The 14,190-nt window shown below is 33.9% G+C and overlaps 1 protein-coding gene across 1 annotated transcript in view; it reads right to left on the bottom strand.

The window, feature by feature from the left end:
• Positions 1-1,301: 1,301 nt before the first annotated feature.
• LOC135205492 (ubiquitin carboxyl-terminal hydrolase 32-like) overlaps positions 1,302-14,190 on the bottom strand; it is a gene marked incomplete in the record, with an annotated part of 352,787 nt that continues 339,898 nt past the window's right edge. Inside the window, 1 exon segment of the mRNA XM_064236209.1 lies at positions 1,302-10,446. Coding sequence (XP_064092279.1) covers positions 10,276-10,446 — 171 coding nt within the window.

A 14,190-nucleotide genomic window follows, 5' to 3' on the forward strand; every position in this document is an offset into this window, starting at 1 on the left:
ATTTCCGAGATATGTCAGATACTTTTTAGTGCGGCAAGAAAGAAATTCGTGCTTGCGCGCCTGCGTAACAATTGTAAACAAAACAACACCTTGATCCGTGAACTCCCAGCATCCCCCAAGGCGCGTGATTCAAAAGTTTTAGGCTGGTAGGCCTATAAAAATTTTTCCGCGAATTTAAAAAAAAACTTTTGTAAGTCGACGTAAAATACGTCCAGTCGGCACACGGGAGACAAAAAATGTCGACGTAAAATACGTCCAGTCGGCATAAGAGGGTTAACTAATAGTACTTGATGACTTATGGCACTGATAACTGGTTAATGGTGTGTCTGTTAGGTATGTATTGGTGCCATAACTCTATTATCAGCACCAATAACTTTAACTCGGCACATTATGGTGCCAAAAATTGCAGATTTTATGGCACTTAAAACCGGATAGCCATTAACCAAGGACTGCCAGTCGGCTCGGTCATCAGCAGGGGTTCTGTTCCGACGGCTTGATGATAAGCAAAAATTGCCAATAACTGGATTTTGGTGCCGAAAATCAGCAATTTTCAGCACTCGACAAGTGCCATAAAACCAGATCGCCAATAATTGGGGACTGCCTGTATATATAACTGCTTTAATCATTGAAGAAATGCAAATGCTGATAGTTTTTGGAATTAACCTGCTAGTTCAAAGGGTCAAAAGTGTTTCCTCGATACCAGAAACTATCCATGTATGTACTATTAAGATTTGGCCCCCTTGCAAAATTTGCTGTGGGCGCTCATGCTACAGGGCACAATATTGTGCAAGATGCACTGATGGCACTAACATCCACCCCTAAGGGCTTTTAATCTAGTAAGGATCTAAAGATTGCATTTTCATCTTGCTTGTGAAACCTGATCAAAGAAATCACTCATGAAAACATGGCAAGAAAATAAGGAAAAAAATAAATATCAGGACATACTGGTGTAAAAAATTAAGGTCCCAAAATGTCGGAACACAATGAAATGACACTGAAATGAAAAGCAAATGTGAGTGATACCAGTAACAAAAGGGATGAAAGCTCCCAACAGTACAATGGAAGGGACTGAAAAGTATTTCATATATATCTATAGGATGCTCAGAATATCCCTGCAGAGGTCCTGGGAACCTGGTTTATGTTGCAATTTAATCTATTTTAATACTGTATCCAACAATCTCCTCACCCCTGCTTTGGTCTTAATGCTTTCTTCCTTAAGCTGACTGACCCCTTGCCAAAATATGTCAAGATTCAAGTCATAATAGCCTCAACAAACTCTGGAAGGTGAAAGAAAGTCAACAACAGATACATGGCCATTATATTTTGTACATAACAGTTAACAGTAATACAATATACAGCAGGAGGCCTCCTGCCTTGAATTACAAAAATTTAGAGCAAGATAACAGAATACACAAAAATTTACAATATATCTATAAATTCAAATATTAATAGAAAAAAATCTGATATATGGTAATAAATGTAATGATAATGTACATTATGAGTATGTAATATATAAATTACAGACATCTTAAAAATATCATATCACAATCAAGGAAATGGAACCCAGCTAACTGTAACTGGTGCAACTGTGTTTACAAGCAAGCTTCTTCATTATCACACAATCCATGCCAACATCTATAATGTCCAATAATCACGTCTATTCACAAAGTAAGCAAACATGTACTCCTTGAAAGGCAAAAAAAAAAAAAAAAAAAAAACTTATGAGGTATTAAAAAATTCTTATTACTGTATTCAATATGAATACACTCGTGGTCAGTATAAAGGTCTGATTTCAATTCCATAAAACTTGCGAGAGAAGAGAAATAAAATAGATACCCGGTATATAACTTGTTTTCCAAAAAAAACTTTCTAGTGTATAAATTCTTGCCTTGATGATGGTGATTGCAATATAAGAATAAGTATGATATCCGTTTGCAAAACACTATTATGCTCATAATGAGTAATGTTTATATTGCAATGACCATCTAATATGGAAAAATTTCCTACAGTTATATTTAGTTAATATTTCAACAAGTTATTTGATAAAAATATTACATGCAGGTAAACAACTTAGTTACATATGGTTAGGCATTTTTGCATCTGTAGTAGTGTTGCATTTGAAGCTTACTGTTTTACAATGATAATAGTATAAGTATAATTAGTGCTATTACTAGTAGTGTATCATGACAACAGCACTTAATATTGCTACTACAGTATTATCACTGTTGTATTACTGAAGTATTCACATCTGTCAAAGTGTCTTAACAAAACAACATCATTAACTAAAAGAGTGAAAACAAGCTTGAATATACCTTTCATAAAAAAATAACAAAGCATTGTATATAGCATGGGTGAATTACTTTTCCCTCTATCAACATCCACAAACATCTTCCATAACTTGCAAAGTGAAATGATGGTTTGGGTTATTTGTTTAAACATCTATTACTTGAGCTTGTGTCTCACATCATTTAATGTCTTCTCTTTAAATAGGCCTAACTACTCTTGCCCCCCACCCACCCCCCAAAAAAAGTTCTTATCTGGGAAAAGTTCAATAGAGAGGGAATCTATTGACCCACTACTAAGCATCATTTTATCATTTTTGGTTCTACCTACTGAATATTTTATTTTTAAAATTTTATTCTTTCACACACTACAGTGCAGTTCATGTGAGTTTTGACATGCCTTTTTTTCTTTTTAAAATGCAAACAACTACATAAATGAAAATTCACTTGTTCTGTCTAAGCAATATTCAGTAAAAGAGTGAAAATTTTTACTCCCACCAAAACTTATTTCAATGTTTCTACCTAACTCAGGTGACATTTTTACCCAGTAAGCTACCCATTTTAACTGCCAAATTCAAGTACGTATTAAGGTGTAAAAAAGTTATGGATATGTGAAGCCAAAATCACTATTCTAAGTGGTCCTGAATAAGTGGTAGTTACAGAACTGGGTATCTCAAAAACATTACAAATTTCCAATTTCAATAACCTGCAAACTAAGTAAAAATCTCACACTTCAGTTGAGATTTACATCAATAACCTTTGGCTTGCAGACAACCCTTTCTATTATCTCATAAACCACCAGAAAACACAAACATATAGAAGATGATGAAACGCATCTCAAAACTGTGTATGATGATGCTAATTGCATAGTTTAATTACAACTGATATATATGCTGAAACCTAACACTATAGTACCTGAATGACTTGGGAGAGTCAGGGTAGGCTATAAACACAATGATCATAAACTGTGTGCTACAGTAGTATTAATCTACAAATATTTAATTCTTTCATAAAATTCTGATATTCACCTGAGTTTTTGTGACCTCAGAATATATAAGCAGGTTTTTGTTGACAAAGAAAACTCCCAGTGCTGCTAGCTTCACATCTGGATGATTCAGGCCACCCAAGTTCACTATGCTAGTGAATTTAAATGTACCTAACTATCAATATTTTGGAATTGCTTTAAAATGTCATGTTTTAACTGACTGCCATGACAATATACATCTGACTTTATTACATTACATTATACAAGCATGGAAAACTTCATACGACCTTTGCCAAAAACCAATGAGTAATGAATACAAGAATCAGTAATTATGATAAAATGTAGCTAAACATATCACATAACTCTGAAGTGTTATCTAATCCTTGTCTAGACAAAAAACTGAAATTAAATATTACTACACAGTGTGCCCCCATTTGCTCTACCAACGACAAAGAAGATTATGAGTAAATTTCCCGAGAAAAATTGCTGTGATACACAGACATGAGTAACCTGCAAGTCAAGAAACTTTATAGTAGGTTGTGGTTAAATGAAGGCCAGCAACATAATAATGGAGATGACCAACATAAGTTTAATTGATCAGCAAACTTGTGTGGCAATTCTGAGGCCTACGAGATGAGTCTTAGAGGTGCCATGCCTGTTTATTTTAAGTGTCCTAATTTGAAGTTCTTCACCTGCTTCCCCTTGAGTGTGACACCTAAAGAAAACTGAGCAGACAACAAATGCATTAATGTTATTACAATGGCATTTGTTCATACTCAATCTTCCTTTATTAAAGGCTTATGTCCTAGGTCCTAGAGCCTCTTTGCATTCCTCTGATCCATTATTACCAAATTGGTCCAGGGACAAGACTTGCCATACTCAATATTCCTTTGTTAAAGGCGGATGTCATAGGTCCTAGAGCCTCTTTGCATTCCTCCAATCCATTATTACTAGTCTAACAATTCTACCCATGGTGAGCATTCAGCTGGAATCTTTCTTAGACAAGTCTACTGGATACTTTCATCTGCAAAACTGCAGTGTTGAACAAGTCTGATATTGTTCTGATAATCTCAATTCTTCAAAGTTCTCTGCATTCACACCAACCTCAAGAGCTATCAGTGCCACAGCCAAACACTGAAAACAAAACAACCATAGTATTGTCATCAGCTCCTCCTCTGAGGGATGAGTTGGGCAGTAGTCAACAGCAATGATGGCTCTTGCTTCTTGGGGGGTTGAAGGTGTTCTATAAATTGGTGGCACACGATTTCATAGCTAACACACTTAAATAGTACATATTCAAGAAGAGGCTTCTTATTGTTAGCAGCATAATGCGCATGTAAAGAATGCTTAACAGCAGTAACAATGCATGGATTGAAGTGTGAATACTAAGTCAATATAAAAGGACAACACAGTCAATTGTTTGGTGTTCTCAGGATGCAACAAACCTCCTCTGCCACCTCTTTAATTAAAATATTTCACTCAGAAATGCTACAACCATCTAAAATAAGCACCACTGGCCTACTATTCCGAAAACTTTGAAGCCGTCAGTTTATTTATACCTGCTGAACAACTGCAATGCACTGATATGTATTTGCAGACTGCTTTAGCAGCATGGCAGCAGGAATTTTAATTAAAGCTCTTACTCTGCTATTAAGATGAAGAATGGAGGCACTGGATATGAACATTAATTTGAAAGCCTACACACAGTGCTTGAATTTGCGTTTGTAATGCAAACGGCTCAACAATATCGACTGAAAAAAACACAATTTTCAATACATGAAGCATGTGAACAACAGGAAAAGCATACACCACATGCTTCCTCCTTTAGGAACAGTGAAAAAGACTAAAGAAATGCACAAACTTAAGAGCTCTGGTAATACAAAGCAAACAATGGGCAAATACTGCTGTGTTAGGGTTGGAAGTCAGGACTATTTTTTTACAGTTACACAAAACAAAGCAGTGTACCTGGTACGGGATACTTGTTAATTCACTTTTCTTCCAACATTCAAGGTAACTCTACAATAAAATGTGTTAAACTGTGGTCTTTTAAAGCTATTTCAAATGTAAATAATTGTTCATAATGAAGAATATCTAAGATTATATGAAAGCTACATGTTCAAAAATGCTGTTCATAATGATTTAGTGCACTACATTCAAAGATTACCTCTCAGTGCATACTGGTCTCTTTATTGAATAGAGAGCTGTCACATAACACTGTTACATAACATATCCAATGGAGCTAAACTTCAGTGCTATATGATTAGATCTTCAGAAACAATGTGTAACTATGCTCATTTGTATAGTTAGTCTCGTGTGAACCGTTCTTAGCAATTCATATACTATAAACATTACTATTTATGCTCAAAACTTTTAAAACAATATGCGTGTTAACTGTACAAGACATTCAAGTCAAATTACCATACGATAAAACATACTACTATATACTGTAGTATATGAGTAATGGAGCCAAAATTCACCCAGATCACATCAAATAATGACTATTATATTCCCTTTCCGTTCTGCAAGTTAACCTTGGTCAATTTGACACTGCCTTCAGTATATCTAATTTAAAATTCTACATCTCCCAAGGATATCTGTGGCTTCATATTTGAGAGTACAATAAAGTCATGTGAATGAGTGACAAAACTATTATGTATATATATATACTTCTGCATAAGTAGAATTTTGTAAAAAGTGCTCTAAAATCAACAGGAACAAACTTGGCAAAAATAAAAAAATGAACAACTTATTACAGACAAACATTGAAGATGGGTGTATGCAGAAAAAAAGAATTTTGAACAAAAGTAAAATTGCCAATTGGAAGGATGGTAAGAAAATAACATTTGAAGGAAAAGACACTTTCAAATATTCAGCATGTCCAAAAGATGAAAATACCAAAAAGACAGAGTACAGAATACAGAAACCAGAACAGAATCACAGAGTGAAGTTTATGAAGAAAAGAGTGATGGAAAGCATCAGAAAGAAAGACTGACAAAAGAATCTTGGAATTTTTGTAAGATGACAGAGGAAGATGGATGAATCTGACGTAATCTAGTGAGCTACAGTATTATACACACTGTATCAAATGTGTGGAAGAAGCTATTTAGTATATAATCACCCCTGATGAAGAATACAAAAAATTCATGAATAATATAGTGGCAATGTATGTGGCTGACTGGATGGTAACACAATGGCAGCAAAGACTGGAAAATATCATTGTGTGTGTGTGTGTGTGTGTGTGTGTGTGATAAAATAGGATTCCAAATGAGAAAAAGTTGAAAAAACAAATAATACGCTTGCCAAAATCTCCTAACAGAGTCATGAGCAATATTATGAAAAGAAACCACACATCAAAATTATTGTTGGTGAAAAATGGCAAACTTACGGTTAAAATAACAAATGTACCAGATACTGAAGGAAAGGAGGAGGATCATAGAATACTGTATAAATTCAGGATGACAACGATTTTAAGTATTGTGGTCTTTAAACATTGAAAACAGTAAACAATGTCCTGAAAAGTTCCAGTATACAAAGAAAAACATAGGAAAAAAACAGGACATATGTAAATACTGAATGCTCCCAAGCCTTTGATAAGGTACCACATACTGTGGTTCAAGTGCTAAAAATTTGGACAAAGAGAAGAGATTAACTGGAAAACTGATATATCCTAAATGTGGTCAGTGTTGCAAGCATTTGTGTGTGGTACTACAAAGAACACCTACACATATTGTAATGTAGCACACTAACATCAACAAAGTCCTGGGAAATATGAAAAAGAAAGAATTAAAATAAAGCAATTTAGGTTTAAAAAGCAATAGAATAATTAAATAGTAGCTACTCTTCAAAATCAAATCTTACGTCCCTTGGACTATAGCCTTCTTGTTCAATTTTAAATGAAAGCCTTCAATAATCTTCTGACATATTTTGCAGACTCACAAACAGATAATTAAATACACCACCTCTGCTCAACTTTACTGAAGGAGAGATGTATGTGCTATTGGGAAACAGCCATTTCCCTCCAATGCACTTGAAAACTCACCCATCACATGTATTCTGAGAATGTTTAAATGTTTGTGCAATGTGTTGAAGGTTGCAAAATAGAGGTTGCTATTTTGCAACCTGGTAATTTCCAGCCATACAGTCTAAAAAAATGTTTAAGAAGGTCATTTTCAAAACCCTGAAGATGTCAAAAATGACGAAAAAGTAGTTAAACCTAAACAAGGATAAAACTCAAATCATTCTTATACTAAAATACAAACTATATCTCTTAACAATAAACTACAGATAATGATTAAAGTATTCCTTCTCCTAGTTATAATATGGAAAAAGTTAACACTAAACATTCTAAGCTCAATAAGGTATGGCAGCCATTAAATGGTTTTGCAACAGGGGGTGACTTATATTACCTGATCCACTAAAATAATACCTGGAGAAAAGACTGTTTTAGCTGAAAACATAATCTCTGATCCATGACTGATATAACGAGTGCATTCATATTATATATATAACAAAGCAACTTATCTAAAACAACCAAATCAAAGCAAAAAACTCACCCAATTTAATTACTTTGAAAGATATTGCACGACAGGGTAATATAAATAATTCTTCCCACATATTCACAGACATTCTCATTTATGGCACATACCTACATGAAAATTAAGTTTTGCACTATAAAATATACATTTCAGTCCACTCTATCTTTGGCTCTTTTGGTTAGGTACAGTATTAGTCCCTCTTTTTTTTCTGCAAAATTTTCAGATAATCATGAACATGTCCTCCATCAGATGTTAAATAATTATATACTAACACTGTAAATTGTGATAAAAGCACATGCTACACATGTGAGGGACCTGTCTGCATGTACAGAGTCAGTTTACATATAATTATCTTGTATCATTTCTAAATCACAAGAGGAATGTTAATTATTATGTCTTACCAAGTCATAACTCTTCAAAATAAGATACTTTAACAACCTAGCAAGAGATTTTTGTCACATCAAAGTATTTTGTTAAATTGAAAAAACAAAACAGCTTGCCATTTGCCCTTAGTGATTTAGTGCAATACAGAACTACTTTAAGGTATTTTCAACAATAACCTGCAATTTTGCACATTACTGAACCATTGTAAGGTAGTTTCATCAATAACCTAAAGTTTATATATAAATAAAGTTTACAAACATAGCAGAAAGACAGTCACTTGTAACGATTCTGTCACTGACCTTCACAGCTCATGTCTGACTCAAAATTTGTTTCTGGGAGTGAACTATGGAAAGAAATCTTAAAGCAACCTGAAAATGTTCCAAACTCTTGCATGAAAAAATACTCTGGCCAATGTAGCTCATAAAATTAAACCTCCTAGAACAACAACTCACTTTGATTATGAAAGGAACCAGCCAACACCGACTATTCTCATGCTGTCTCCACAGTTTCATTACTAAACATATTTTTGATCAACATTAACAGTACAGTAATGTCTCTTCAGTTCACTGTATATACATGATTAGGTGCTTTATGTAAATAATAAGTGCTATGTAACTTATATATCCACACAGAAACTCAACAAGCATGAAAATTAACCAGACATTATATAAGCAGACAAAGGGAATAAGGTCTCTTTCACTTACACTGACAACTTGCTCTTATTCTACAACTTGCATATTCATACACATGGATGAAACAATATACTATCTCCTATGAGAGCCTTTTCTCATTCTTTGTTTCAACCCCACAAGAGGCTATTAGCTTGCATATATCACAGTGGAGGCATTTCAATAAGCTTCCAATATGTTTATGTTGTACATGTCATACCCAAAGTCAGTTTTAGGACAATGATGTTACTTTTCAGTTTATTCCTAGTCTACTATAGCAATTTAATCTAGAAAATTCATTCTGTCCTACATAGAGTCTAGAAAATTCATTCTGTCCTAAAAAACTAAAGCATCTTATAAATTCTCTGATGAACTTACAGTCAACGGTATTTAAAATGAATAGAAAAACTAAGGATGTACAAAAATTAATCTTAACACAATTTCAGTTGTTTGGTTACAAACCTATGCATTTTACAGTAGCTTATTCTTTCACAGGTGGAGCAAGCCGACCATTCCAGAATCAATAAATTACAGTGGTACACCAGCACTGGCGAACAAATGCCAATGAACTTCCTGGCATTTTTGTTAACTTAGAATGGCCTACTTTTTCCACCAGAATGGCTGACTGGGTAAAATTTCAAATTTTAGGGTTTTTAAGAGGTGCTGTATCATTTATTTCTTCAGTTGTCATTTTTACAAAAGATTAAATGTTATTTCTCTACATAAATAGTGAAAAAACTTATCAATATAATCTCAATATTAACTGTGACCTAACTCACCATAGGTAAGAGAGAGAGAGAGAGAGAGAGAGAGAGAGAGAGAGAGAGAGAGAGAGAGAGAGAGAGAGAGAGAGCTAACTCCCTGTGTGAATGTGTATCAGCCTTATGTTTCCTTTCTACAATCCATATTCACTTCCTTTGTTGTTCCCTTGAATTTAAACATTTCAAAAGACTGCAATATATTGTGACACCAATCAATCTATGTTGTTATCATTTGCAATTGCAATACATTTCTGTAATGAGACATTGAAGAGAAATCAAGAGCCAAAAAAATTCCAATTGCCAAAATATAAAAATAAAGATTAAGACTCTCCCTTAAATTACTATCATCCTAATACTGTTTGAATCACTCAAAAGCATTTATTGGTACACTGAAAAAGACTCCTCCGTGCATAATGATGATGATGTGTCAAGTTGGTTGGAAACATTTTACAAAGCAAACACGACACACAAAAACAGACCTAGCAACTGCAAATGAGACCAACAGGACCAACAAAAATTTGACAAGATTAGCATTGAGCCTTTATATACAAGAGAGATACAACATATCATGAGCACTTTTTTATATTTGCATTGCTGACTTACGGGAAGTCTTGGGCAAACCATTAGAAACGCTATTGTAGAAAATCCAGGTTTCTTTACTTACATTATCACACACTGTTTTTTATACTCTGCTTCACTTTCCTCGTCTAATTCACTCGGGTAAGGAACTTTACCATCAACATTTGGCAAGTATTTATCTACACTGATACCTTCACGTTGGTAAAATAACATGTAGGCGGAGTTGAGGTCAATCTGCGATTCACTTACCTCCTGCAGGCAAGAAAGAAACAATTGAATAACATTAATATTTTTATCATATGCTTGGTTCATAGCCTTCACCAAGATCAACACAATAAGCTATTCTTCAATCTAAATTGTCCCAAAGTTTCTTTCCAGGATGGTTACTGACACGTCCAGTATTGAGGGAAATATAATTAGACTAACATACAAGTAAAGTGGTGTATTAATACCCATCTTCAAAGTGAAGTGGTATATCATTTCCCATCTTCAAAGTAAAGTTGTAAATTATTTCCCATCTTTGAAGAGCTCCAGGCCTTGGGGGCATGGTGCGTACAAGACAAACAACTCCATATCTTGTTGGAGTTGAACACAACTTTCCTGGGACTTTAGGAGAATCGAGGAAGGTAGAGCGACACTCCATCGTTCAACCTCCTAAAGAGTTTCCAGTAGGCAGAGGATAGTCCTCCAACCAAACGAACAAATCTGGGACCATGAACAATAGCCCTCTAGCTTCCTATTGAACTGTGAAGTGAAGAGGTCTAACATGGGTCTTCTCCAAGTAGACAGAGGAGACTAGGGGATGTCCTATGAAAATATGCTCAATGCAAATACGTTCTAAACATCCTATAGTCAACTTGTGCAGTCAAAGAAATTGCACTGTAGACAGGGGAGGAGTCCTTGCGCTGCCAAGGAAACGTGCATTTCCAACCAAGGAGACATCCTATAAGGTGATCCTCTATGACATATGATCAGTATGCTACTCATCAGAAGAGACATTATATGATGTTAGGACACATAAAATGGCAGTAAAACTTTTACCATGTTTCGTTCATCACTGGTATATAAACATACATGAAGAAGAAATTGTAGTAGTGCACTACTTTATAATATTTTGGTAAAGATAAAAGATTCAAATCATGGTTTTTGACATTAAGTAATAAGAGGAATCAATGAAACTGAGAAAGCCAGTCAAAATGATACAAATAAGGAAGCTTAATAAATTGGAACACAAATAAAAAGTACATAAATAAAAATTATCAGAAAATATAGCATCAAACAGTGGAAACTGGTGAAAAAGGGCATACAAAAGACAGAATAAGAATTTTATGGCATGATAACCAAGAAGATATAAATAAGAGGAAAGATAAATGGTAATGGAGACTATGAGGAATAATGAGTGATTTACTGCAGCTGCTGGAGCTGGAGAGAAAGTCAATGTCGAGCTGGTCATAATATGTATATGGAATAGAAAATGGAATTTAGGTCAATGAGACCTCTGAGGTCATTCAGCACAGAAAGGGAAATTGACAGTAAGAAAGTTTGAAAGGTGTAATACGAAGAAAACCTCCCAGTTGCACTATGAAACAATTGTTAGAGAGGTGGAAAGTTAGATGGAAGAGAATATGTATGGAGGTACAGGCGGTCCCCGGGTTACGACGGGTCCGGCTTACGACGTTCCGAGGTTACGACGCTTTTTCTTAAATATTCATTGAAAAATCCGCCCTGGGTTACGACACTTGTTCCGAGGTTACGACGCTGACGCTTCCGACGCTCCGAGTTAACGACTCTTTTAAAAAACGCATACTATGATAAGAATCCTTTATAATTTAGCACAGTATATTAATAAAAATAAGTTTTTGGTTAGATTACAATTAAAATTTTGAGGTTATGATGATTTTCGACACTTTTTATGTCGTATTTTTTAAATTTTTTTAGTGACGCCTCATATGCGGAACTAGTTTCCGAGCGAATTAATACACTAGCTTGGGATGCGCAGTTTATAACAGTCCAAAAGCGCAAATAATGAAAAAATCATTGCTTGTTTCCAGTATACATAATTAACAAAACTAAGTTTCTGGTTAGATTACAACGCAAATTCAAAGTTTCGACGGTTTTTTTATGCCTTTTAACGATACCTCATACGCAGAACTAGTTTCTGAGCGGAGGGCGCATAAATTAATTTACGCTATTAAACTGTATGGTAACCATAGTCAAGGATAAGGAACGCATTCTCAAACAGTATACATATCCTTTAATACAAAACAGCAAAATATCATTGAAACATTATTTCACTTAAAGAATCCATTTATACTCTACTTAGACTTGGATCTCTGTATTTTCCGACGAAAATAATCACTAATTAGTGTATTTTGATGTTATTTTCATGACTAAATACATTTTTATAATCAAAAATGATTTACTAATTTTCAAATATTAATTTTGATTAATACTGTATTAGTAAGTTTAATAAGTTGAAATGATATCACATAATAAAAATAATTTAATCTCTCTCTCTCTCTCTCTCTCTCTCTCTCTCTCTCTCTCTCTCTCTCTCTCTCTCTCTCTCTCTCTCTCTCTACTACAAAGGTGTCGTTTTTTGTATGATAAATAATGATTTACTATTTTCAAATATTAATATTAACTTATACAGCAATAATATAAATTCATTAAAGAAAATACCATAGTGAATTAGTAAGATTTTAGCTTTATATTTAAAAAAAATTATGGAAGAATGAAGGAAAAATCCCAGTCTTCTTCAAGTAACTTTCCAGTAACCTTTTGTTCTCGAGATCCAGGTACTAAAACTGTCAGATATATCAAGTTCTGTGACAGCCATGAGAGGGAAGAGCTGCGTGTTGCAATCACGTGTTCATGAGATTTCCCCCCCCCCCCTCCCCCTCTCTCTCTCTCTCTCTCTCTCTCTCTCTCTCTCTCTCGTCTCTCTCTCTCTCTCTCTCTCTCTCATTTACTGAGACTCAAGATTTTTTTATGTACTTGTACTATTTGTTTTTCATACTTTCAAAATAATAATAATAATATAATAAATAATAATAATAATAATAATAAATAATAACCTGTATCAATTGCAAAAATTCATATGTGATAGTATTTTAAAGAAATACAATACGTACTAATCTATCCATGTCACTTTTTAATTAAGGTTAAAAAAACTCTCTCTCCTCTCTCTCTCTCTCTCTCTCTCTCTTTTGCCACACAAGATAATAATGTCATAGTGGTAACTCCCTCCCTCTCTTTCGCTGGAAGCGTTATAAGTATTTTTTGAGAGAACAGAGAGAGATAAGCACTCTCTCTTTTACCGAGATGAAAGAATTTTTATGGTACTAGTATGTAAAATGTTTATTGATAATTTCAGTTATTTATAATACTAATAATAATATAATAATAATAATAATAATAATAATAATAATAATATATATAACAACAATAATAATAACAATAATAATAATAAAACTTTAATTACAAAATTCATAATGGTCGTATTTTAAAGAGATGAAAATGACCTTTCCACTTCACTTGTAAGGATAATTCCTCTTTCTTACCGAGATGAGAGAATTTTTTTATGGTAGATGCACGTGTTTATTATATTTTCAAATAATAATAATAATAATAATAATAATAATAATAATAATAATAATATAAAAGTAGTAATAATACGATAACTAATTTCAAAAGAAAATTCTTCCCTTCGTCTTTTTCTGTGTCAATTTCCCCACCTCATAACTCCAGTGACACTCGAGCTTAACAATGCCATACAATGGTCAACGAATTTAATGGTTCTATGTAATCTCTCGTCTCTCTCTCTCTCTCTCTCGTCCTCTCTCTCGTACTTCTCTCTCTCTCTCTCTCTCTCTCTTGTATTTTAATGAAAATATACAGTAATTTGTGAATACACAGTGTTGCACATGAAAAAAGTAAATTAGTGATAATTTTAGAGATACGGCCCTAAGAAAAATTGCAAATTAGTGAAATTTT

The sequence above is a fragment of the Macrobrachium nipponense genome, chromosome 24 (assembly GCF_015104395.2).
Source record: "Macrobrachium nipponense isolate FS-2020 chromosome 24, ASM1510439v2, whole genome shotgun sequence".
Classification (NCBI taxonomy): domain Eukaryota; kingdom Metazoa; phylum Arthropoda; class Malacostraca; order Decapoda; family Palaemonidae; genus Macrobrachium; species Macrobrachium nipponense.